At 34.2% G+C, this 26306-nt stretch overlaps 1 protein-coding gene across 1 annotated transcript; it reads right to left on the reverse strand.

Moving 5' to 3' along the window:
- Nucleotides 1-3865: 3865 nt before the first annotated feature.
- On the reverse strand, nt 3866-6847 carry LOC149141174 (uncharacterized). Its single transcript, XM_089446914.1, has 10 exons — nt 6361-6847; nt 6087-6273; nt 5632-5765; nt 5426-5538; nt 5244-5328; nt 4909-5070; nt 4629-4784; nt 4394-4473; nt 4245-4294; nt 3866-4146 (listed from the first exon to the last, which is right to left on the reverse strand). Exons 1-10 carry the CDS (start codon nt 6784-6786, stop codon nt 4019-4021), a joined length of 1521 nt encoding a protein of 506 aa, XP_089303040.1. The 5' UTR covers nt 6787-6847; the 3' UTR covers nt 3866-4018.
- Nucleotides 6848-26306: the final 19459 nt, after the last annotated feature.

The following is a 26306-nucleotide window of genomic DNA, read 5'->3' on the forward strand; positions in this document are numbered from 1 at the left end:
AGTGACTTGATGTGGAGGATTGATATAAGACACTTTGGAGTGATGGAGTTTCAACAATGATGATGCCTTGGTGGCAACACTTGGGCATGGGTTGAGCCGAGACTTAACCACTTATGATACATGGGTGATGAGATAGGTGTATACTTGTTTTTGTGGCAGAGTTGAGGGATGGAACATTGCAGATATGATGGAGGTGGCTTCATGAACCTAGATGTGGCATATTGAGAGTCAGAAGATGATCTCTTCATTTTGATGAGATGGATTTTATACATATGGATGATGATGTTGGTTTAGATGCAGCTGATTTCATGCAGAACATTGATACCAAACATCATGGGTAGCATGTTGCAGATGGAAATGGAGTTTACTTCATGGACTTGGGAATGGCTTACTTGGATGAAGATGGATTCTTGATCGAATTGATGAGGTGACAGGATGTTCTGAGAAACAACTGACGATGGAATAAGGATGTGCATTCTTATGGTTTGAGCGTGACAGTTGCACTGATCACCCGACTAGTTCGAATCATGGGGCTCGAGCAGTGTACAAAGATGTGTTAGCATTGTGCTGAAGTATCATGGCAGCAATTCACACTATGATGATACATGATGGAGTCAACACGACACATGTTGCAGTGAGAATGTAGCTTGAGTTGAAGGGGCCAACCTTCCACAGTGGGGTAGTATGTGGAGATTGCGACAGGATGTGGTTGATAATCATGGATTGAGGAGACTTTCCGATTTATGGAGGACATACCAATGGATTATGTGGCATTGGTATGGATATCTTGGTGACAAATGGTTGTCGGGGTGAAAGAGATTGTCGAGGATGACAATTAATTCAAGTGGGGGAGAATGTAATGCCCATGAGTTGCAGGCGACACAGCGAGGGTGTGCGAGGGTGACGATCCAAGGGAGTAGTGACACAATGGAGGAAAACACGAAAATAGACCAAGTGCTGGGTCGTTTGGTTTATAGGCTAACATGTAGTCCCAGCGAGCCGATGGGCGGGCGAAGGAAACCAAGCAAACGTGCACGATGGTTGGGCGTTGGGTCAACTGAAGGGTGAGCTGACGTGTGGAAGTAATTAACATGGCGAAGTATGGTGGGTCAGACAGACATGGGGTAATGATGATTCATGGAGGGCGAGCCATATATATGGAGGAGCCTAACATTTGGCTATGGCATCAATGAGCAAGTCTTCTGAGGATTCAAGCATGGAGAAAAGGAGAAGTGCGAAGTTGGTTTTGAAATCTGGGCGAAGGTGCAGGCAGATGAGGGCCGAAGCACCCGAGCCGAAACAAAGAGTGGTCATTCGAGGGCGCGGTAGGGCATCCGGGCGAATGGTTGTGCGAGGTCATTTGAGGGTGCGGCAGGGCATCCAGGCGAATAGTCATTTAGGAAATTGTTCGAGGTTGTTCGAGGGTGTTGTAGGGCATCCAGGCAAACAGTTGTTCGAGAAATCGTTCAAGGGTATTCATGCAAAGAGTCCTTCGAGGGCGAAGCAGGGCTTTCATTCGAGAAGCAAGGTGAGGGCGTGGGAGGGCTTTCATTCGAGAAGTAGGGTGAGGGCGCGGTAGGACGTCTGGCCGAACGACGGGTCAAACAAAACGTGTGACAGACACTTGGGTGAATGGTGAATGGTGAACAAAGGGAAAGTTGGGTTGAACGGTGGGTGAGGGTGCACAAAGGCACTGGGAAAATGGTGAACGACAGTTGACTGATGAGTTGAACGAAACGCATTCAGGTGAATGTGTGGTGGAAAACGAGGAGTTGGGCAAGGATTGTTCAGGCGACCATGTGGGTGCGCTCGATGAGCTGGCTGAAGGTGTTGTGCTGACGAATGTGAAAATATTCTAAGTATAGATTTGGGGTTTCCTCAGGATTGAACTTATATATTGTAAACTATAGCTATTATTATTATGGGCAGATTCATTACAAGGAGTTTCCCCTCCCAGTTATACTGTTGTGCATTTCATGTTAATGTTGATTCATGGTAATGAAGTTAATATGATAAATGGTATAACGAAAGATATTCTTAGCTGTTGAAAAATAAACTAAGTATTGAAATTAGGTGTAGTCCACAATCGCAAGTATTGGTGAAAAGAAAGTGGTCAGTGGTGCCGCAGCTCCTATAATGCAGTTGGAATAGTACCGCCAATGTATGGGCATGACAGGGCGAGTCGGGTGGAACGCACCCGTGCACGACAAAACGACGAAGCAATGAACTCGAGTGGAACGCGTTGGCCAGTCAAAAGAAATGGACGAGTTTGGTGGAACACACCTGGGCAGGGTGAAATGGTGTGATGGTGAATAAAGTGGTGTTGGGCGGGCGACATGATCGATGGGAAAACTGAACGGGAGTCTGGTGAGCAAGCAAACCAAACGATGGGCATAGGGGGTGAACGACACGAGTTTTGCTAAACGAGGTGCAATGGACGGAACTATCCTTGGGCACTCTGAACGGTGGTTCGAGTGGACCGAACGGTGCAGGTCGACTTGCATGACTTGATAGATATTGTACCAAGGAAACTAGGGGTTTTCTACAAAGACTGTAAAACTGAATATTTTGTGAAGTATTGATATTATCTGGCAGACACATATTTCAAGGAGTTTCCCCTCTTGTTTTATTATCTGATGTGCATATATGTTAAAGATAATAATGATGAATGAATGTATGATGTTATGAATGTTTCCTCTATATTAAAAGAAAGTATACTTGGAAACTCGAAAAATAATTGAAATATAGAAAATAGGTGTAGTCCACGATCACAAGTATTGTTAAAAAGAATGTGGTCAATGGTGCCGCACCTCCTGTAGTGTGGTTGGAAGAGTACGGCCAGTGTAGGGGCATGACAAGAAGGATTCTTTGGTATTTATTTAAGTCACAATGTCAAAAAGTATCTTCAAAATTATTTCACATTCCTTTGTACATGCATTTTACAACCAAGCTAAAAAGAACATAGCATAGTCCTCACATTGTGGCTAGTTCATTAAAGGAACTTTCTTATAAAAAAGGGCCTCAAAAAAGAATTTAATGTATTGACAAAATGAACTTTAAAACTAGTAAGATTCAAGGGTGAATAATTATATTTTTTATTTATCTCCTTATAAATTTACACAAATATTAAATGTAAGCGTTCGATGTAAAATTAAATTCTGTATTCACCCAACATACTTATAAATAAATATAAATATAAAAAAAAAAATACAAAAACAAATATAATATATATATATATATATATATATATATATATATATATATATAAAATTAATTTACAAATTATAAATTTTAATAAATTTATACCATATAAATATATAATGTGTGTAAGTTATCCATTTTGGCTGGAGTAGGTAATCTCATTCTTACCTCATTTTTTTACCACACAACTTTTATTAATAAAATAACATATTATTTTCTCATAAAACATTTAAAATAAAATAACATAAATTACTCACCTTATAGTAAAATATTTTACAGTTTATAACTGCTTTGAAGTCCATACACACCTATGCTTCTAAAATATGAACACAATAATTAATTATTTTAACCATATAGGTCATCCATGTACTGTTTGACCCAAATTTTTATTATCTCTATCTTTTTAGATAGCTGTTCTGTGAGCTATTTTCTCATAAAACATTTAAAATAAGATAACATAAATTTAAAATAAGATAACATAAATTGCTCACCTTATAGTAAGATATTTTACAGTTTATAATTGCTTTGAAGTCCATACACACCTATGCTTCTAAAATATGAACACAATAAACACAATAATTAATTATTTTAAACAGATAAGTACTGTTTGACCCAAATTTTTATTATCTCTATCTCTTTCCTGTTCTGTGAGCTATTTTATCATAAAACATGTAAAATAAGATAACATAAATTACTCACCTTAGTGTAAGATATTTTACAGTTTATAACTGCTTTAAAATCCATACACACCTATGCTTCTAAAATATGAACACAATAATTAATTATTTTAACCATATGGATACAATAATTGATTATTTTAACCATATAGGTCATCCATGTACTGTTTGACCCAAATTTTTATTATCTCTATCTCTTTCGATCGCTGTTCTGTGAGCCAATCTGGATCTTCTTTAGAAGAGAAGTGCAAGTCTTGGCAATGGGTTCCTACAGTACAAACCACAAAAATAGGATCACCCCTCTAAGCCAATCCAGTATAGTCCATCATTCATCCAACTTTAAAATTTCATTTTGTGAAGTCTGACCTTCGTTTGTTGCGAGGGCTATAATGCTATCGGATATGCTCTCTTTCACACTGCATAATTCCACAACCATGAAGAAGATGAACTGTTAATTACTCCCTCGACTCTTAGTAACAGAGAAAGATATTTGTATAGAAAGAAAGACGTCTTACCCTCCACTGCTATATGGATCTCGCAATCCGTTGGAGAATATTATGTTACTTCCAAACCGTTTCAGCACCCTTCTTATGTTCTGGGTATCAATCCAAAAAATAATCATGTGTACCATTAACAGCTTCAAACAAACTGAACATTCACAAATAATAATCATTTTAAAGATCGATCTTCAATAAATCTCATGGTAAGATGGATCCATGGATTACCAGGTGAATGTGATTTAGAACTTACATGACCACCAAATTCTGTTGTGATCCAATTGGGTCTCGGTACAACTCCATATTTGCTCTTGCAGTCCTCTGCGAAGGATTTCATATCAAATAGATCTAAAGAAAACATTGTTGTATTCGGTGTTGAGCTCATTGGCATCACCATTTCCGTGCAACTCTGCACGCAAAGTTAGCTATCAGTAGCAATGGCCTGAAGTTGTTGGATTAAATATTGTTGCAGGATTGTATGATTACTTTAGCTTGCTTGAAGTAAGTATGATTTGACAAAATAAGTACTTAACCTGCCAATTCCACCCGTCATTGGAATATTCTTGAAGATCGAGGCAAGTATTATTGGAGGTGTTGGATGTCACTTCGCCGTAGTTGTAGTTAAAGCTTGCTGCAGCTGATATGCGAGTAAGAATGGATGTACCTTCAGGAAAGCTATCGATGGCCTTGCACATCTTTCATACACAGAAAATCAAATTAAGTCAATTTTCATTTTTTCTGTTAATATTGTTTAATAATTGATTAGTTCTATTAAAATTTCTCTGAATTAAACATAAGATAAACATCCTTGTAATTATCCACGAAATTATTTGCCTTACAGCATTGGAGAATGGTATATAAACCTTACCTCTTTCACTGGTGGATAATCGTACTGAGCGGACCCATCGTATGCATCTATTAGCGATTGTATCAAAGTACTAGTATTGAAAACCCTAAGATATACAAATGACTTTCATTAGTTATAAGTGGCCATTGCAGGTTGATAAAAAATGTGCATTCACATGATTTATTTTTGGGGACAATTCTCACTTGCAAGTGTTGAATGTGTGCCGTAAGCTTTCCAAGCCACTGGGCTGTGAAGCAACTTTTTTTATTTCTGCCCATGACTCTTTTATTGTATTGTAGCAGCTCTCGCTCACATCCTGTGAAGCAGAAAACAATAATATTGTCGCAGATCAAATGATGGACATGGTGATATATAAATCTCGACGGAAAGAAACAATCTATGAACATACTCTGAAGTCTCTTGTCACAACTCTGTCATAACCATCCTGAGGTGTAATGTCATCGAAATACAAGATTGGTGACGAAGAAGCCAGAGCCCCGATTGTAATGTGTGGATACTTCAGGCGAAACCAGGCAGCTAACACTGCAGTAGTTCAATTATATATCAAATAAAAATTATAAGTTAAATATAATATTGGGTCTCTTTTAACGCTTGACCTTAACTCGATTTTAGATTCACATCCTGGCAGGGCTCAGTCGCAAAGTTAACTGACAGAAAATTATTAACTAGGTTAACTGACTCAAGGCTACAATTAAATTAATAATAGAAATTAATCAATGATATACTTAGTATAGCATATTTTATTTGAAGTGACACTAATAAACTATATTATGCACAATCTATTGATCAAACATTTTGAACTTAAAAACCTAGTAAATACATAAAAGATTATAGGTATCTTACTTCCACCATAAGATCCACCAAAGACGATGACAGGGCAGTTTTCTGCAGACAAGTTTTTCTTCAAATCCAGAATTAGCGTTGCGTAATCAGCCAGCGCTTGCGTGGAAGTGAAATAACCTAGTGTAGACGCATCCCTAAAGGAATCCTCCGGACTGCCAAAGGGCATGGACAATCCATAGTATCGATGCTGAAATAAACAGGGATCTATCAAAACATTAATTGAAACTCAATTTTTAGGTTCATCCTCTATCTATCAATCTGAAATAAGACTTACCTCTATATAGACAACGAGTGCTTGGAACTGAGGAGCTGTCTCAATAACAAAACCAGTGGCGTCAAAGTCTTCTAAAATAGAAGACTCATCGCCCATGTATATAAAGATGGGAGAATAGCTTTGGGCACCTCCCCAGTGCTTTGCATTTACAAGATATCTCTGCTGGAAGGTGCGATAACCCTCTGGTGTGTAAGTAAAATGGTCGAGAATTTGAGTATAGTAGTGCGTCTCGTATTCAGCACTAGAGACATCCAGCCTATCCTTACTGATTATTGTTGTCCTAGTCCTCACAAAGGACCTCCTACGACGACGACCTAAGAATGAAGAAGGGCTCATGCAATCCGTAGAGGGCAAAAGAGTGGATGCTACCACCATTAGCAGAAGAGGGAGAAACACTCTGAGAGCATATTCGTTACCCAAGCCCATAATTTTGTTAAGCGATTCACCACTGGCTCCAGAGAGTCTGAGACTGCTGAGCTTTATATTGATATGTGGGGTGGAAGAGTTAGCGTGTTTATATAGGAATTTGGAATGGACTGTACACCCACCATCTCGTTGGAAACGAGAAAATCGGAAATGCGATCCCTACCATTGGTAGTGATCCACTGCAGCCTTGTCACATCGAAGGAATCAAACTTACTGAAACGACGCCAGTCACGTCGAAGGAATCAAATTGATAGCCAACGAGGAAATCGGAAATGCGATCCCTTCCATGGGTAGTGATCCACTGCAGCCTTGTCACATCGAAGGAATCAAACTTACTGAAACAACGCCAGTCACGTCGAAGGAATCAAATTGATCATGCGCTTCACAAGGTGTATAAATTAATTTTTTTTTGTTTATTGGGTGGAAGAAGAATGCTCCATTATAAATTATTTTTTTTCATGGGGTGGAAGAAGAATAATCTATTAGTATAGGATATTGATATTTATTATTTATTATTTATTATCAGGATGATAGAAAATCATTTAAATTTTAAAAATAATTGAATTTTCCAAAATAATTTCTATTCTCAACTTTTTTCATCAAATTTAAATATATAAAACTAAACTTCACACAAATCAACATCAACCCATCTTTTTAATATATATATAAATACACCAACTCCAAGAACCAATGGGTGTCGTATTTAGATACAAATACATCAAAGTATATACAGCAAACGTCAAAAGAATCTTCTGCTACTTTGCCTTCTGATACTTTGTTGGTGGTGCGCGAGTGACATATGATGTGAATTGTCCCAAGAAAATTTACAAATCCGTCAAACTTTTTCTTTAATCTTTTCATAGTCAAGTGGGAGATGAAAATGACGAATCAACCGAAGGGCGAGATGAACGTAAGCCTAATGCCGTCACGAGGCATCGAACGTGCAAGAGACCAAAATGTGGCTAAACGACAAAAGAGGGACTCTCTAAGATAGTGGGGGACATGGCTAAACGACAAAAGTGGCGTGGAACATGGACTAAATGACAAAACGAAATTACTATTTCAAAGGATGAAGATTGAAAAATCAGTGTAACTGGAATGCGTGGTCTTGCCAACGTGGAGCCTTTCCATGAAATTATAGGCGTTAAATCTATAATTATTAAGTTCTGCGTTGTGGAAGGAGGGTTTTTAAATTTTAATTTAATTATTATCAATTGTTGAATTAAGACTTTTGTGATCCATAATAGTTATAAGAAGAACTTTGGCGTAAATCATATATAGAAAGACCTTTGTCGACGCGTTTCGAACCAACCAGTGTGGTTCATCGTCACGACAAGTTGAAGAAACAGATCCAACAATTGCATGTTATATAGTCTGAGCAGAGCCTCCAACGGCTATCCTTGACCAACAACTAATTTTAACTTAAGGACCAGGGTCAAAAAGTCCAATTGATAATTTAAGGAAGTTAGTTATATTCGGTGACCATACCTTAATATATATATATAAATTAATTTTAATGGTATTAATAGATGAAAAAGAATCTTTTGATAATTAAAAATTAAAAGTTATTTAATTTAAATGGGATTTAGTTATATGGAAGACCTTACTTCTAATATATATAAGGTAATAGTTAGTTAGAATAACTAAATATTAGAACGAGAGATTAGTAATAAGTTAAATAAAAATAAATAAAAAATAAAAATAAAAATAAAAATAAAATAAAAATAAAAATAAAAATAAATTAAAAAAAATAAATAAAATAATAAAATTAAATAAAATAAATAAAATAAATAAATAAACAAATAAATAAATAATAAATGATAAAATTAAATACATAAAAAAAAGGAGAAGGACCGGAATAAAGACCATTAAAAAACCCAGAGCAGGGAGGATAAACCTTAGGAGGAAAGAAGGCTCCAGGGGGAATAACGAAAGCTTGAAAATGATAAAAGGGGAGGGGGGAGGAAAAGAAAGACTAGGACGAAAGGGCAGGGATCCAACAACTACTGATCTTCCAGCCGTCATCTCTATTGAGATTGTTAGGCCTTCTTTCAATCTCAATAGCTTCCCTGAATTTACGATGATGGAACTGAGCAACTTTGGCAACAACCTTGGCCTCCTCTATGCAAACATGATGTTTGGTCTTTTCCACGTGCTCTGCTAACGCTGAAGACTTGGTTCTCCCATGTCTTAGGTCAGCTGCATGCTCGCTAATCCTCTGATGGATGGAGCGCCCTGTTTCCCCGATATATGGGGTCCCACAAGAGCAAGGGATCAAGTAGACACCCTTCATGTCCTTCGGGTCAACTGGATCTTTCACCAATCGAAGGGAATTACGAATGGTGTTGAGGGGCCTAAAGGTCGAGGGAATATCATACCTTTTAAGGATCCGAGCAATCTTGTCCGTGGTTCCTTGGACATAGGGAAGATGGACACCTAGCCGGCGTTCCTTCAGTTCCTTTTTAATTAATGCATTTCTAGAGGCTTTAAGGAAGGCCTTCTGACCTAGGTGCCTACTATAGCCATTCTGCACAAAGACATTAAGGAGATGGGATCTCTCCTTATCAGAAATCCTAAGCGCACGAGTAGCGAGGGTGTTGAGAACACCCATCTTCTGAGCAGGGAAATGATGGGAATCGGCATGAAGGTACTGCTCAGTATGTGTTTTCTTCCGGAACACAGAGTGGGAAAGAGAGCCATCCTTATTCTTGGATATAAGAATATCCAGGAAAGGGAGGCAACCATTGACCTCTTTTTCCATGGTGAACTTAATGGCAGAGGACTGACAGTTGAGGTGATTGAAGAAGTGATCCAGCTCCTCCTGGCCATGGGACCAGATGACATTAGTGTCATCCACATACCTTTTCCATAGCTTGGGAAGGAGACGAGCCAAGGCTAAATCTTTGGCTTCGAAATCTTCCATAAAAAGATTTGCAACAATAGGGGAAACGGGGGAACCCATAGCAACACCACAGGTCTGTTCGAAGAACTCACCTTCGAAACAGAATGGTTATTAAAAATTTAATTTTTACAAAATATTTTTACAATATTTATTTTAAGAATATTTTCAATCGTATATATATCATAAAACTTATTTTCAAAAATAATTATATATTTTATATCTATTTTATTAAATTAATTAATTAAAAAATACTATATAAAAACCTTACATATGGTTTTTTTTTGACATTTGATATTAGTAATAAAGCTTATTTAAAATTAATAATTTTTATAGTAAAATGAGATAGATCTCTAAATTAAAAATCTGGTTACATGTGTTTTTTTTATGTATATAATAAAAATAATAATTTATTTTATTTATATGAAATTTGTAATTTTTAACCATATATATTTATTAGTCATTTAATTTTATTATTGTGCTTATATATAATCATGTTTAGGATAAGGTTAATTCATATGTTTAATAAAAAAGTGATAATTTATTAAGTAATAAGATTGTGTGAGATTTTTATTACTGTGGTATCTTTTTGGATCTCTAAATACCTTTTTATGAGATTCAAATATATACCTAATAGAGATCAAACCACACAAACCAATTAATTTGTACCTCATAGATTAAATATACTTGCAATATGTGATATCTTAAGGTTGAAGCCTTTAATTTAATCGTTCAATAATTGATAATACTTTTCAAAAGGAAAAATTGATAAATGATTTTATAAACTTTTATAATTAAATCCATGAATATTACAAAAACTAAATCGAGAAATATCATGATAATTTAATCCAAAAAAGATTGCATATGATACTTTCATATATGAAAACAAAAATTGGAAGAAGTTCCCTCATACACATATCTTGGCATCAAGCATCAATATCCATCACAAGCGCAACTAAAATTACAGCAATGAGAAGAGGATAAATGGAGGATGGAAAACTTATTATGGGCTTCAAAATAATTGTAAACATATCTTTAGATATGGGATAAAAAATAAAAAATAAAAACTCCTCTTTTAAACCATCGTCGCTCTTGTTATTTTATATGGATATTTAGTTTAGGGTTGCAATGTTTCCAAATAGTAGTGGAGGAGGATAGAACCAAGCCATTCTAGAACCTACAATCTCAATATTACATGAAATGCACCCTATCCTATCCTCTTCATTGAAGCAAGTCTTTCCTCCATTGAATGCATGGCTATGACTAGGTATCTTATGTATAAGAATAAGTTAAACAATGTGAAAGACAAGAGGTTTCCTAAAATTTCTTCTAACTCTAGTTAAAACCACCACCTTCAACTCAAATGGGGATTGCATAAGGATGCCCAGTCTTGGCTAGACCATTGAGAGATTGCTAAACAACACAAGATAATAGGCGAGATATGAAAGATAAAATGTTGAATTCTTTCTATTCACAATGATATACATATTAATAAAATTTGTATGACCAATGGATTCATCTTCCAACGTATATTGGACTCCAATGACTATTCATATTCCACACCCAAAACCGTCAGTGAGCTACGTGTCCAACATCCCCCTTTAATCTGAAGGGGTATATCTGATTCCTAGAAGAAAGATGAAATACAAAAATACAATAATGCATGACAACAATTAGATGAATGAGCTCTCTAAGATGATGGTATAAGGTGGGATAACTCGATTTCTCAACTAGTGGTGGTTTAAGGATGACCACCAACACTCGAACGCTCAGTGGAATTCCTGGAATAGTTCCAAATTTGGTAAAAAGTTGTTAGTCTTTTGCTAGATGAAGTGTCCCTAATGTCTTGAAGAGGGAAATACCATTGAGGTCTCAACCGAGAATGCTTAGTGCAGCTCCCAGAACAATTCCAAATCTTGCAAGACCTTGTTAGTCTTTTCCTAGATGAAGTGTCCCTATTGTTTTGAAAAAAGAGATCATCAACTTGGAAAAGGAAGACCTCAGCCTACGGAAAAAGGGAGATCCTCGACTTCAAAAGGTAAGTCTCGTCCTGTTGTGGTTTAAGGAAGGCCACCAACCAAAGGCTTGCTCATGGGATTCTCTGTCTATGGCTACAACTTTGAATCTAGGTATGGCTAACTCTAGCTCTAGGCTCAGGAAGTAGGTTCAGGTTGTGGCTCTAGCTCACTTGATTTATCTTTCAAAATTGTAGATGACTATCAATTACCCCCTATCAGATACAAAGTGAGATGATGAAGAGAAATCAAATGTAAGACTTTTTAATACTCGAGAACCAATAATGTGGTATGAGAAAAATATATTCTTTGTTGTTGAAGCCCATTGCCAAGAAGTGGTCTATCCAAGGTGAACCTTTGTTCTTGTCAGAGAATTTTTTCTGACGCGTCTGTTTAAATGATGAATGTGCTTATGACAATGATCACATGGGTGAAGATCAAAACAATGATCTTTTGCATGGCCAATTTTGTCACAATGTTGGCATTTGACAATTTGTTGTAGACATTAGAGGAAATTTCAACCTAAAAGTGCCAATTAAATTTGCATGTGCATAATATGTAAACCAATAAAAATTCATTAAATTAAAAAAGAGGTACATATAAATATTTTGGAGGGAACATTAAAAAAACTACTTTTTTTAATTGTACTTTTGGCTTATCTCCTTATAGGTTTACCCATATTTCAAGTGTAGACACTTGTTGGATGCAAAATTAAATTCCACACCCAATGAGTACCCACTATGCATCTGTTTTAGATTACTCACATTGACAAAAATTAAAGATACATTAGAACACACTTTTTAATGTATCTTCAACTTTTATCAATGTGGGGCTTCTCAAAAGTATGCATAATAGGTATGCATTGGATACATAATTTAATTATGCATTCAATGAGTGTCTACGCATGAAATTTGAGTAAACCTCTAAGGAGATAAGCCAAAAATACAATAAAAAAAGTGGTTTTTTATTTTCTCTCCAAAATATATAACTCTTATTTTATTATTTTCCTATTATTTTATTATTTTTCCTTAGGAGGCCACTTTTACGCTGAAATTTCCTCTAATGGGAGGAAGAGGAGCATGTGAAGATGAGTTGGATTGAAGAAATCAAGCACTTTGAAACTTGATGGGTTTTGAATAATATGGAATATGAAAGGACATATCCTTCTCATATCCAAGACTGGCTTTGTGCATTTTATGAAAAATGTCTTCCCAAGGTCTAATAATGGGCATGTGAAGTGCAGACGGAACTTCTACATCTACTTTTAAATATCCGCTTACACTGGGCTTCAATTTTTAATCAACGTCAACATTACTGATTTAATTTTTTTTTTGTCTATTGGTAGGAGCCTATTCTCAATTCAAATAGAGGGTTGTTCTGAACAAAAAAAAAGTTCAGAGTGACGTTTTTACTATTGCAACTCATCTCTTTGTAGTTGTGATTTGATCTACAAAAAATAACTTTTCATGTGCATTTTATAGACAGGTTTGCATGCCAAAGAGTGTCTTTATTGATTTGGATTATGTTATCAACAATATATAGGATTATAGTGCTTGATGACTCTAATATTCCATGGATTTTCTCCATTATTCAAACAACTCAAGTCAACCAATAACCAAAAAATGTAATTGCAAAGGGAGATGACTAACAATGCTACATTACTGGAACTTTCAATATAAATATTGGCATCCTTCTCACTATACTTTAGCTCTGAGACACTTTGTTAAAGATCTTTACAGAATTTACAAAAAAAAATTGAAGGTTGAATTTCACTCTGCCATGCAACTATACTAACAACTTTTATTTCTTCCAATAGTCATATGTAACATTTAATTGAAAATTTGAAGTTCATTAGTGATTTTAATCAATGATATATTTCCTCAATCTTGTGGAAAAGAACATAATATTCTTCAATGGCACAACATATTCCTAATAAACAAGTTCCTATACACAAGAGACGTGGCTTGACAAAGTTGAAATCACTTAATATACTTCATTCTTTAGATCAGGCTTTTAAAGATGTGCGCAAAACAATATTGAAAAAAAAAAACTTCGAAACTGCATTAACAAAACTCCAAACACCCACAGATCAAATGAAATTGGATTAACACAAATCATTCATAAATAAAAAATATATCTAATACTTTGTCCACATTTATGTGTGTAGCATCCACAGATTGGAGTGCAACTCCTACGAGGAGTATTCCCATAACTTACACTATGCCTATATCAACAAATGCAAGTCTGATGGTGACCACTTCTTAATCATCCACTACCTATACAAAAAACATATTCTCATTAAAAATGACTAAGCTTACCATGACAGTCTAGACTATCTCCTTTTGATCTAAACTCTTTAGTTAAATTGACAACGCATACACCACTTTTGTAGAGCACATTTATTGTCTTCCTCGAGGCATTCTATACTGGCTATATCCAAGCTACATGTTATCCAACATGTTTATGTATTCTTAGAGAATAGGAACTCACAATCCACTAGGTGCAATACTCACATTTTCAACCGCATTGGCATTCACAACTTCATTGATGCCATTAATTGTGTTTTCTATAAACTAGTTTTGGAAAACAAGTCTCTGGAAATAATCACTGCTAGAAATGGAAATTACCTTAGACATGCAGGTTCGTAGTCACAAGACTCCCTCATCTTTAACCAAGAGAAGGTTCCACTATGATGTATACCTTTAATTCTTTTATTAGCCACAGTCCAACCTTTTAGCTTTAATATTCAACATTGTAGTTGCTCGATTAATAATTAACTCTCAATACTAAACTATTGTTAGGAATGAACTCATGAATGTGTGTTACTTGAGAAATAAGTAACTATTCACCACTTGGAGGAATGATTCTATTCAGTATCGGGAGAGAGGAACAATATGCATAGAGCGACCAACGTACGCACTGCTTAAACGCAATAGTAGTCAACTGACCAACGAACTAGTGTTTTGGTATCCAATACAACACACACATTAACCAACCCATGGTATTTGGAATTTAATAATTCACTAGAATACATAAGCCGACGCAATGCACAAGTCAAAGGGGCCAACCAACACAGAGAATTGCACAAGATTCAAGAAAACTCAATGTACACAAATGCAATTCGACAAATAAAACTAGAAAGAAATATGTTGATTGGAACAGACGTTTGATGGAGTTCTTTAGCTCAAGCATTATGGCAAAATACTACCATGGAGACATTATGGTAAGCTCAGGTGTATACATTATGGCAGTGATTGCAAATATGATGTTGCATTGATAGATAGGTAAGGCAGGCGCATACAGACCATCAACATATGGACAAAACCTCAACATTTTGAACAAAGCATATGATAATCTGTAGTAATGTAGGCTGACAAACAACGTTTGAATTTGTAGACCTAGGACACAATTTTTTCTATTTCGGTATTATTGGCGAAGGTGCAAGACTGACATGCATAGAAAAGACACAAAAAATAGTGGCTCAAATTGGGGCAATATAGGAGTACGACTTTTGTAATACCTATATAAATTCTTTGTAGATTCAAACTACAGATTGTAATATGATAAAACAATTGACTTGAATCTACTCTACTCATCAACAAAAACAACAAACGATCGATGAAATCATGAAGCATATAAGAGAAAGAATTCAATCTCATAAAATAATGATTTTCTGGGGAAATCAACAGCTAAAAACCCCTTCTATATGTATATTGCATTATTCAAAGAATCTAGATGAATACAATATACTATGCTCAACCTTCAGCTCAACCTACACAAGTATTTTCTATCCTTTGCCTCACTCACTACCTTTGGCCAATACTTAGTCAAATTTCCAAGCCTCGCAACTCCTAATACCTTTACCTGTTCCCTTGGGAATCAACCCCTATTTAATGGGGAAATTTCTCAGTTATGAATTACAGAATCCTCATAGGTCTTCCTATGACCACACGCACCATCAGTTTAATTTAGACGATTTTACAATTGATAGTACATAGTCACTTAACTCCAATATCAACTAGGTCTTTATATGACCTGACACACATGAGTTAATTATGAGTGAATCTTTAGCTTAATGTTTCATTACCATAGGAATTACCACACTGTACTTCAGGAAGCACCCCACTACACCCAACTACTACATGTTACACCCAATTATTACAAGTTACACCCCACTATTGGAGCTCCCCTAATTCCTCCATCAATTGGAACTAGTTTAACTGACTTTAACTCAATTAGACTGAATTAAATTATTACAACTCAAAATAAACTCAACTAGTGCTCCTAATTGTAAGAGACATTCTACATTACTCTAGTTGGAACCTCAACTCAAATTAACTAAGCCAACTAAGTCAAATTAACTTAGTTAACTATTACAAGTTGTCCTGAGATGTGGAATTACAATTTTATTGCCAATTTAATTCAAGGACAAATTAAATTAGGATTTTTCTTGATCTTGTTTTTAACATTTCTTGGTGTTATTTTCAACACTCCCTCTCAACAAGAAATGAATTCAACACTATCAGGGTCTGGTACCTCTGGAATGTTTTGCATGCAACACTTGTCACTGTTGATATTGCTACTACGACATCTACAACTAAAAAAGAATCCAAACAAAATAAATTGAATCAATTGTGTTTGCAATTGTCTACAGGGAAAAGCAGTGTTGTTGTTGAATCTGCTACTGAGCTTCTTGCTTTGTTGTCAACATTGCTCTTCACTCCTCAAAATATGATTGACATTGATCCTCTTGCTACTAAATAATATTATCCCCTCATAGCAAGGTAATGATCCATGAGACAAACACGCCTCAATAGACCCTGCCCATTTTTCTGCAACTCTTGGACTAAGAGTTTACATCACTCCACCTTGCTCCTGGAGGTATAGCTGCATGTTCTCCCTTTACTCTCTTGGCTCAAACTCTCCTCCTACTAGAGGTATTTGACTGGTCCTCTTCATCATCATCCTCTTGTTCATTCCAACTTCCAACTAGTTGGGGCTTCCTTTTAAGAGTTCAAGCATGCTCCCTGTCAACCAGGACATCTCTAGTCCCTTGTTTTCTCCTCAATATTTTGCATGCATGAGTTAACTATGATCTACTAATATTGTTGTTTCTACGGCTTTGTCGCTACTTCCACACTATTCCTACAACCACTGTAATAATGAATCTGATCTCCCAAGAACCTGAAGTACTACCTTCCATAGGGTTTCTCCCTCTGAAACTAGACCCCTTATGAGTTTTGATATCTTTAGGGGAAATATCGTTGCTCCTTAATCTATCAATGATCACAACTCCCATTTGTGTCACTAAAAATTTGCTCGTTGATCTTCCCACTAGCAACCTTCTAGCTCCATTAGGAAGTTTGCACATAGGGTCTTCTGGATCTGCCTTGAAATAGAGCTCCATCAATCTGCAAGGACACATTTGAATTCTTCTCTTCTATTGTGGTTTCAACTCTGATACCATGTAGAAATTTCTACAAATCTAGCTCTGATAACATGTAGAAATTTCTACAAATCTAGCTCCGATACCATGTAGAAATTCCTTACAGATTCAAACTGCTAATTATAATATGCTAAAACAATTGACTTGAATATACTCTACTCATTAGTGGAAATAATAAATGATCGATGAAATCACCAAGCATATAAGAGAAAGAATTCAATCTCACATAACACAATGATTTTTTGGGGAAAGTTGCAACTAAAATCTCTTGCTATCTTTATATTGCATTGGTCAAAGAATCTTGATGAATACAATATGCTTTTCTCAACCTTAAGCTCAACTTGCATAAGTATTTTCTATCCTCTGCCTGACTAAATGGCTTTGGCCAATACTTAGAAAAATTTCCAAGCCTCCAAGCTCCTAATTCCTTGCCCTGTTCCCTTGGGAATTAGCCCCTATTTAATGGGTAAATTCCTCAATTATGAATTGTGCAATCCTCATAGGCCTTCCTCTGACTGCATGCACCATCAGTTTAATTTAGAGGATTTTACAACTAATAGTGTAACACAGTCCCTGAACTCCAATATCAACTTGGTCTTTCTGTGATCTAACATGCATGAGTTTATTATGAGTGAATATTCAGTTGACTAGTTGATCATTATAGGCAATACCACACTGTACTTCACGCAGCACCCCACTGTTCGACATGCAACACCCCACTACCACAGGCTACACCCAACTACAACAAGTTACACCCCACTACTAAAGGTTACACACCATTACTACAAGCTACACCACACTACTGCAGGTTACACCCCACTGTTGGACCTTCCACTAATTCCTCCATTATTTGGAACTAGTTTAACAGACTTTAACTTAGTTATACTGAATTAAATAATTACAAATCAAAATAAACTCAACAAGTGCTCCTAATTTTAGGAGTCACTTTGTATGACTCTAGTTAGACTTTCAACTCGAATTAACTAAGACAACTAAGTCAAATTAACTTAGTTAACTATTATAAGTTGTCATGAGATGTGTAATTACAATTTTATACCCAATTTAATTAAAGAAAAAAATTAAACCCCTTTGCTTGTTTCTGTGTGTTATATCTAGGGAAAGATACATTTTTAGGATCTTTGGGGGGTAATGTAACCCTCCTCTCAAGGAGGCTACTCCCCCACTTGGTGTATACACAAAATATTCGAATTGGCCCTTGAGGCATAGGAAAAGATAGATTTGAAAGACATTAGGATTTGAATATTTCTATGTAAGTTTTGTAGCATTGTCTTTCCTTATGTAAGACATATTTTAAGTTAATGGAAGTGGTTCCTCATTTCAGTTTCTAGCTTGGTTCCTCCTAAAGTAATCTAAGCATCCTTGGACTAAGTCCATGCCAAGAGCCTAAGAGCCCTCTTGTATTTATATTATTTTCATTTTAATTCTTTTATTTTTCTTTGTTTGCCTCTTGAATCAACATTTCTGGAAATTATATTTTGATAGATTTATTCTCGGTTAACTAGATAGATTTATGAGTTAACTTTATTTGCAAGTCATTAATAGAATCAACCAACATCTTAGATCATACATATTTCTTATCATAAATTTTAAAGTCTCTTTCCATTTCATTTCATCTGTTGTTATAGTTTCTACAATTTTTTGTTTTATTGTGCAACCAAGATTATGATTAGAAAAGATGAAAATAACTTGGTTTCATAGTGTTGAATATTAGAAGTAGTTGTTATATGCTTCTAACAACTAAATAATAAAATTTACCATAATGTTTACCCCCTTCTCTCATCTTAGATATGCATTTTAACAATGTTTATGGCTTGTTGGTTTTTCCTGTAGCAAAACAAGGAATCCCATAGCAACCAACAAACAACCTATTTTCTTCTTCCAACTCAAAAATAAAATCTTGATTTAGTTTCCTTATCATATTACGTGTGTGGGGTGTTGATCACGGAGTTTGGAAGAACATATATCTCCTAAAGTTTCCCTTAGATGTTTTTACTATATGCGTTTCGAGTGTTGTTTTTAGCTTTTGCAACATAAATTTTAGGTTTACTTTCCATGTATTTTATTTTGAAGGAAAGTGTGTTTTTGATTTCTTGCAATCAGAAAAGGTATGTGTTGTTTCTTTTCTGCAAGTTATTTATGCAATTTCACTTTCATATAGCATAATTAGCTTGGAAACTTGACTAGATTTCCATTCATATGTCCTACACTACAACATCTCTCACCTGCACAAGAATTAGAAAAGGAAAGAGATAGCTCCTGATACATATAGTGTTGACCCTTATTACGTTTTTACAAACCCATGGTTGATAGTTAGACTTACTATTCTCAGGAGTTTCAACATTGTTGTTGCAATATTGAGGGCCATGACCTTTCAATTAATTGATTCTTTAACTAATTTAAAGTCATTGACCACAAAGGTGTTTCCTTACTTGACGATACCTATTAAGAGGGTAACTTCAATTTATGGAAACACTATCTATTTAGAGGCATGTTAAATTAATTAATTGTAACAAAAAAATTATATGTGTCATATATCTATTAAATCTAGTTGAAATTCAAGGATTGGATAAGTCTTTTGATTGATGAGTGTCAAGGGAGATAAAATTTTAAAGAGGAAGGAGAAACTTAATATAGATATCAAATAAATTAAGTAAATTAAGGAAAATTTCAATTAAAATCTAAATAAATCATATGGGGAAAAGTTTATAGATAAGGAATAATCTTAATGGGTTAGTATAAGTTGATAAAGGTCTCTTATCTTTTGTTGGACACATTAATGACACTGTAAATATGGGAAAAAATAATTTGTTGATTTAGGGGGATGAATATGGATACCTTCACAATGAAATTTGAAATTGTATTAAAAGATGAAATGTAGGAAGGTATCTTATGGTGGATTATGTGTTGGGTTCACACTTATGCCTGAAGGGTGGTGAATCAATATAAGAAAATTTATTTCTTATTTAAACATTCATGAATCATAAACAAACATTCTCACATATGGAACAAAAGATAAAAATTAAAATTTATTTATTAACAAATCTTTGGAGGCACCAACCCACTGATACAAACTTTGTAGGAAACACCATATTGTTATAAAATTTGTGCACACCAAACTAAATGAGACACCAATCCTCCCTACTAAAATATTTGTGGGAACCAAACTACAAAAAATACCAATACCCCTTCGCTACAATATTTATAATAACCAACCTACAAGAGACAACAATACCCTATATTTTAAGATGTGCATGCTCCAACCTATAGGAGAGACTAATCTGATCAGGTAAAAATATTCGTAAGCACCAAACTATATCATTGATTCTTCCTGCTACTTCTACCTTCACCAAGTTTATTAGTTACTTCTACCTTCACCAAGTTTGCTAGTTACTTCTACCTTCACTAGGTATGTTAGCTTCTTATACTTCATGAGGTCTACTTGTTGGTTCTTCCATCACCAGGTTTGTTTGTTGCTTCTTCCTTCATTAGGCATGCTTCTCTCAAAACTATTAATTTTAGCATCTTCTCAAGAAAAACATCTTAGAACATGAGGCATATCAATTTTTCAAATATGATTATGACATTTTTACCTCGGGTGCATCTGAATGTCTCCTTAGATCTTTACAATTTTCATAGTCTAAAATGTCCCAAGAAGTAAGTTATAACAAAAATGCATGACTAATGTGCTGGAATTTGATTTTAGGACTATTCAATAACACTAACTTCCATAGAGAATATCTTTGAAATTAGATTTAACCAAAGTTTAAAATTTGTACCATAGGTGCAAAGGCCTTGTCTTTATCTCCTTAATATTTCATAGTATCAAATACCTGAAGAAAAAATTTATAACAAAAATTCTAAGATGCCATGTTTGAAGCAGACTGAAGGAACATTCAAGAAAAATAAATTCCTCAATGCATATCTATGAAATTATAGAGAAACAAAGTATAAAATTTATACAAAATGTACATGAATATATCTCCTCTATATACTCTAAGTTTCAAGGTCTGAAACATCCCATAAGAACAATTACAGTGAAGATGTCAAGCTAACCCATTTGAAGTAGATTTAAGGAGCATTCAGGAACCCTAAGTTTCTTAGACCATATCTATAAAATTACAGTGTAACAAAAAGTTAAATTTTTATTTCACGTACATAAATATATCTCCTCTATTTTCAAGTTTCACAATCTGAAACATCCTAGAAGAAACATTACAATGAAAATTTCATGACGAAAAGTTCATTTCACAAAGCACATGATTAATCTGGAATTAACACCCCAAAAATATTCTCCATCTTTTGTTGCACACCTCAGATCTCTTATTTCATAGATGATATTTGACCACACTCATATATCCCTCATTTATAGTGTTTTTATCTTCACTTATGGGGTTAACTTGTAGAACTTGTTGAGTCAGTCTATACACTTTGATTGGGATAACTTAATAGTATCTTTCATCTCTCCTCATTCTTGTGGAGTTAGAGGGAATTTCATATACCATTGGAATATCCTATGCTACAACAATATTTCTAGTAATCTCCCCTTAGTTTTGACATCAATGAAAACACAATATTCAACATTATGACAATGAAAATAATATACATGATAAAAAATAAAATAAAATAAAATAAAATAAAAATTATTATTAAGTTTTAGGGATGATTCTTGGTACTTTCAAAATGAACTTGAAATAATGTAAAAATATATGTAGGAAATTAAATTGCCTTCTGCAAAATAAATTTTTATTTATTGATATTTTGCATGAATATGTGAAATTTGAGACTTTCTAACAATGGTACACTATTTTTCCTTCAAAACGTGATGCAAATGTTCCTATTATTGCATGTGTTGAGTAACTAAATTATGGTATTTATTTTAAAACAACAAATGATTTTAAAAAAACCATTAGTTTTGTGGCAAATATTATTTTGAATTGTTTTTTCCTAAATTATAATTTTTTTTATTTTCATTTTTATTTTTTATTTTTTATTTTTAATTTTATTTTATTTTTTATATAGAATTTAAATTATGAAGTTATGCATTAGTGCACAGTTTGAGGGATTGAGTGATTATAGATCTTAGAATGTATTGGTGCAATCTATATTTTTTTAAATGGGTAAGGTGAAAAAAGGTTATAGGAGAAACAAAAGACATACATATTTTAAGATTTACATAAATGTCATGACAAAAATAAATTAAAAATAGTTACATGTATATATGTCTGTGAGAGAGAGAGAGAGAGAGAGAGAGAGAGAGAGAGAGTAAGAGAGGGTGAGAGATTTTTCACCCTTTATACTTAATTGTCATAAAGAAATTATTTATAAAAATAGATAAGATGTAGTGGATCGCACACACACACATTTAACATGGATATTTTACTTTGGAAACCCAAAATTGAGAAAGCTCTAAGATTATTCAATATATTATGCCTATTGGGGACATAGTCCTAAGGTAATTTTTCCCTTCTAAATAAAAGTATAAATATTAGATATAGGAGAATACGAAATATCAATGGACCCCTTAGAAGATTAAACCAAGGGTCACCAAATTTATTAAATAAGGTTTCTCATTAATAGAAATTCATAAAGAAAAGTTATTCCCTCAAAATTACAATGATATTAGATCTTATTATTTATTTTTGGCATTCTTCCTTCTACTTACTAGTCACTTGTTTTTTAGCGACCAGGCCTATTATGTAGGCCTTCCATTCCTATATCATTGATAGTATACATTCCTAACACACATAGAAACATCCATTTGAACTTAACCCTATCCCACAACATTGCCTTGTAATTCTTGTTCTCTATCAATTCTTAGCCTTGAATTCTTCTCTTAGAAAAGCACTAGCCGCACTTTCATTTTAGTTTGTCTAGTGGTATTCTCAATTAATAAACCCGTTCTCATCCCATCCATGGTTTAGTCCTCCCATGGATCATGTTTTTACTATGTATTGGTGCCTACTCAAATTACTATTAGTGTAGTTTCTTCTCAAGCACTATCAACTCCTCCATAACTAGATGAGATTTGAACTTAAATTTCATCATCTTGTGTAGCTTGGTTTTCAATATTTTGTTTTTTTTCCATAATGGATTTATCTGTTTTCATACTAAAATTAGCTCCCTAAATTGGTTTTAATTACCTCCTAATAAATTGAGGAAATATCAATGGCCACCCAAACTCATATAGAACTTATGTGACTAGTAGATATCGAATAAGAGGAGTAGGATGATTAAATCTCCATGTACTCTCTTCTCTTACGGGATGTAATTGGTTTGTACTATGCTCCGAAAGGTGAATGGCTAGGTAGACTTGGTATGCTTTGAAGTGAGTTACCTTGAGAAGACACAAACATACAAAAAATTCATATAGAATTGTAAAAATTTTCCATGAGAGGATATTTTGGTCTTGTTAATTTTTTATTCTTTTGTTTGTGTCAAAAAATTCTCAAGAAAAGATCTACATTTCACTTAGAGATACAGAATGTGAAGAAGGACTTGGTGCTACAAGGAGAAACTACTCGTGGAAATGCATTCTCTCATCTCAATCATTGACGTGTACTTTAATAGGAAGGATAAATATATTTTATGGTAAAAAAATCTAAAATGCACACTCATTTCAATAATTTATGGGATGAAGTATGTGAATGAGAGGAGGAAAATGAAACGAATAAGCTGACACGAGACAAAAAACTAGTTATATGGAAGAATATATAAAATAAAGCCTATGCCTTGATTACTGCAACAATAAGTGAATAAATGAGCCATCATATTGTTACCATAATAGTTTCTTATGTTTCTCTTAAGAAGTTAACATATTTGTATGACTCACTTTTATAATTAGAGCTTGTGCGACTACTAGTAAAACTCCTCAGCCTAGAGTTGAAGGATGATGAGCCCATGGCCTTGGCTTCCAATATCAAATCCATCATGCATGACATATATGCCATGAAGTAAATATATATTTTCCTCTCATATCCTTCATTAAGTCCCTCCATCCTACATACTCTCACAATGTTGAATCCTTGCATGTTAGTGACCACCTAAAGTCTAGTACATTTAACTCTTTAGTAGAGATGGTTACAGAATCTAAGAAAGCCTTTAGAAAGAGGAAGACAACAAATCAGTTCGCTGAAACCATATGCCATGCTTAGAAAGGGAAGAATCAGTCATATGATTATTTTATAGGAGAAAGTAGTAAAAGAGGATGTGGAAGAACAAACTATAGATGTGGGGGGTTATACACAACAATGGAAAGAGACCCAATCTTCATTGTGTCCATTGTGGAAAGAAATGTAATGATGCATTGACATGCATAATCCCTTAGCAGAAGATCAAATATAAACAAGAATTGAAAGAAGACATAGGTAAAGCATTAGATCTAACAAAACGTAAAGCATCTGAATCTACTCATTACATTGTTTCATGTTACAATATTGGAGCAATTAATTATTTGTTTCATACTTCATTTTCTTCTTAGAGAGATACTTGTCTACTTGACAGTGGTGTCTAAATGGGTAGAGAATCATACCATAGTGTCTCTATTCTACTCTCATGGGTGAAAGAGGCTTGCATACTCTATAAATCATGTCAATCATGATCCAAAAATAATATTATACTTTTTTAAAACCAAATTCTATATTTAATCAAAAGAGATTTTTTTGCAATATAAATAGAGCCTAATTTACACATATGTGATAAGAAATTAAAGAAAAAATAAAGAGATGTTTACCAGTAAAAAAATCACATGAAACTAGAATATGTACACAAGAAAGAAAGGTGCACATGCCAAGAGATGGGGTCCTCCATGATTTGACTTGTGCACACTAAGAAAATTATGGAATATATAATCTTAGATTTGTTGTATATATAATGATAAATATGGGTACAACACTTAATTAAAAGTTTAATTTTATGAATGAGCTTAAACATGATGCCTTCACTTCTATGGGTATTTATAAAAAAAAAAAAATAACTAAAAACACTAATAATCCTCCATGAGCTCACTAAATGATTGATTTAGCATTCATCCCCAATAGGTTCGACCTCTATGGCAACCAAAATCATGCCAAATCATGGATTGTATAAATAGGGCCACATTTGTTTGCTATGTCAGCATGGTTTTCTTACATGTGGCAGCATTGATTGCACGTTGAATAGGCATATGTGTGTGGATTTCATGGACCCTAGAGGAGGTCTACCATCTAGTGAATGTTGGAACAAAATCCTTGTTCTCAATTTTCTCTAGACCACCTACAAATATCTTAGCAAATGAGAAATTACTAGATTGAATTACTACCTATAAAATTTTGTAGTAACTACTTTTCAACACTTAAAAATTGATAGATAATAAAAATATAAAATAATTTAAATATATTTTTATGGTTTTACTTGGCTTTATTGGATGAAATGTAAGAAAAATAAAGCAAAAGTGAAAGAAAATAAGGTAAATATGGCCGAAATGACAAATATTTACGTGACATTTTGGTGACAAAACTAAGGACCAACATTGGTTTTAAGAGTTAAATATTATATGATTATGGGTTAATGGTTATATGTTTTTAGTGATTATATGGTTAAGGGTTATACAATTAAGAGGTTAAATATTAAATGTTACAAGAATTATGTTGTAAATGAATTAAAAGGGCTATGCATTATAGTGATTAAGAGATATATGTGCTGGTATTTATAGATGATATGAAATATATAGGTTGGGGTTAAAGTGTTAATGGTTATAATTATTAAGTGTTATAGAGGCCATAAGGTTTAAGGTATTATGAGACTTAGGTTTTATAGGAGCTTGGGGTTATAATGTCTATTGTTTATATTATGGGTCATTATGGTTAGGGATACTAAAATTTAAATATATTAGATATTAGGGGTTGGATGTGAGGGATTATAGTGGTTCTCGATTATAATGTTATGAAATAATGGATTATAAATGTTAATGGTCATATCTCAAATGGGTGAATATTACATATGCATTAGGTGTTAGGACTATGAGTGTTAGCAATGGAGGGATAGGGTGGAAATTTATAGGTGTTGGTGGTTATGGATTTATGGCCACAAAATTTAAAGTTTATAGAAATTTAAGGTTATATTAAGGCTATATGGGTTAGTGGAACATGGATATAGGCAATAG

Source organism: Pinus tabuliformis, chromosome X (genome assembly GCF_031772625.1).
Source record: "Pinus tabuliformis cultivar Carrire ecotype Pingquan chromosome X, CPIR1, whole genome shotgun sequence".
NCBI classification, from domain to species: Eukaryota; Viridiplantae; Streptophyta; class Pinopsida; order Pinales; family Pinaceae; genus Pinus; species Pinus tabuliformis.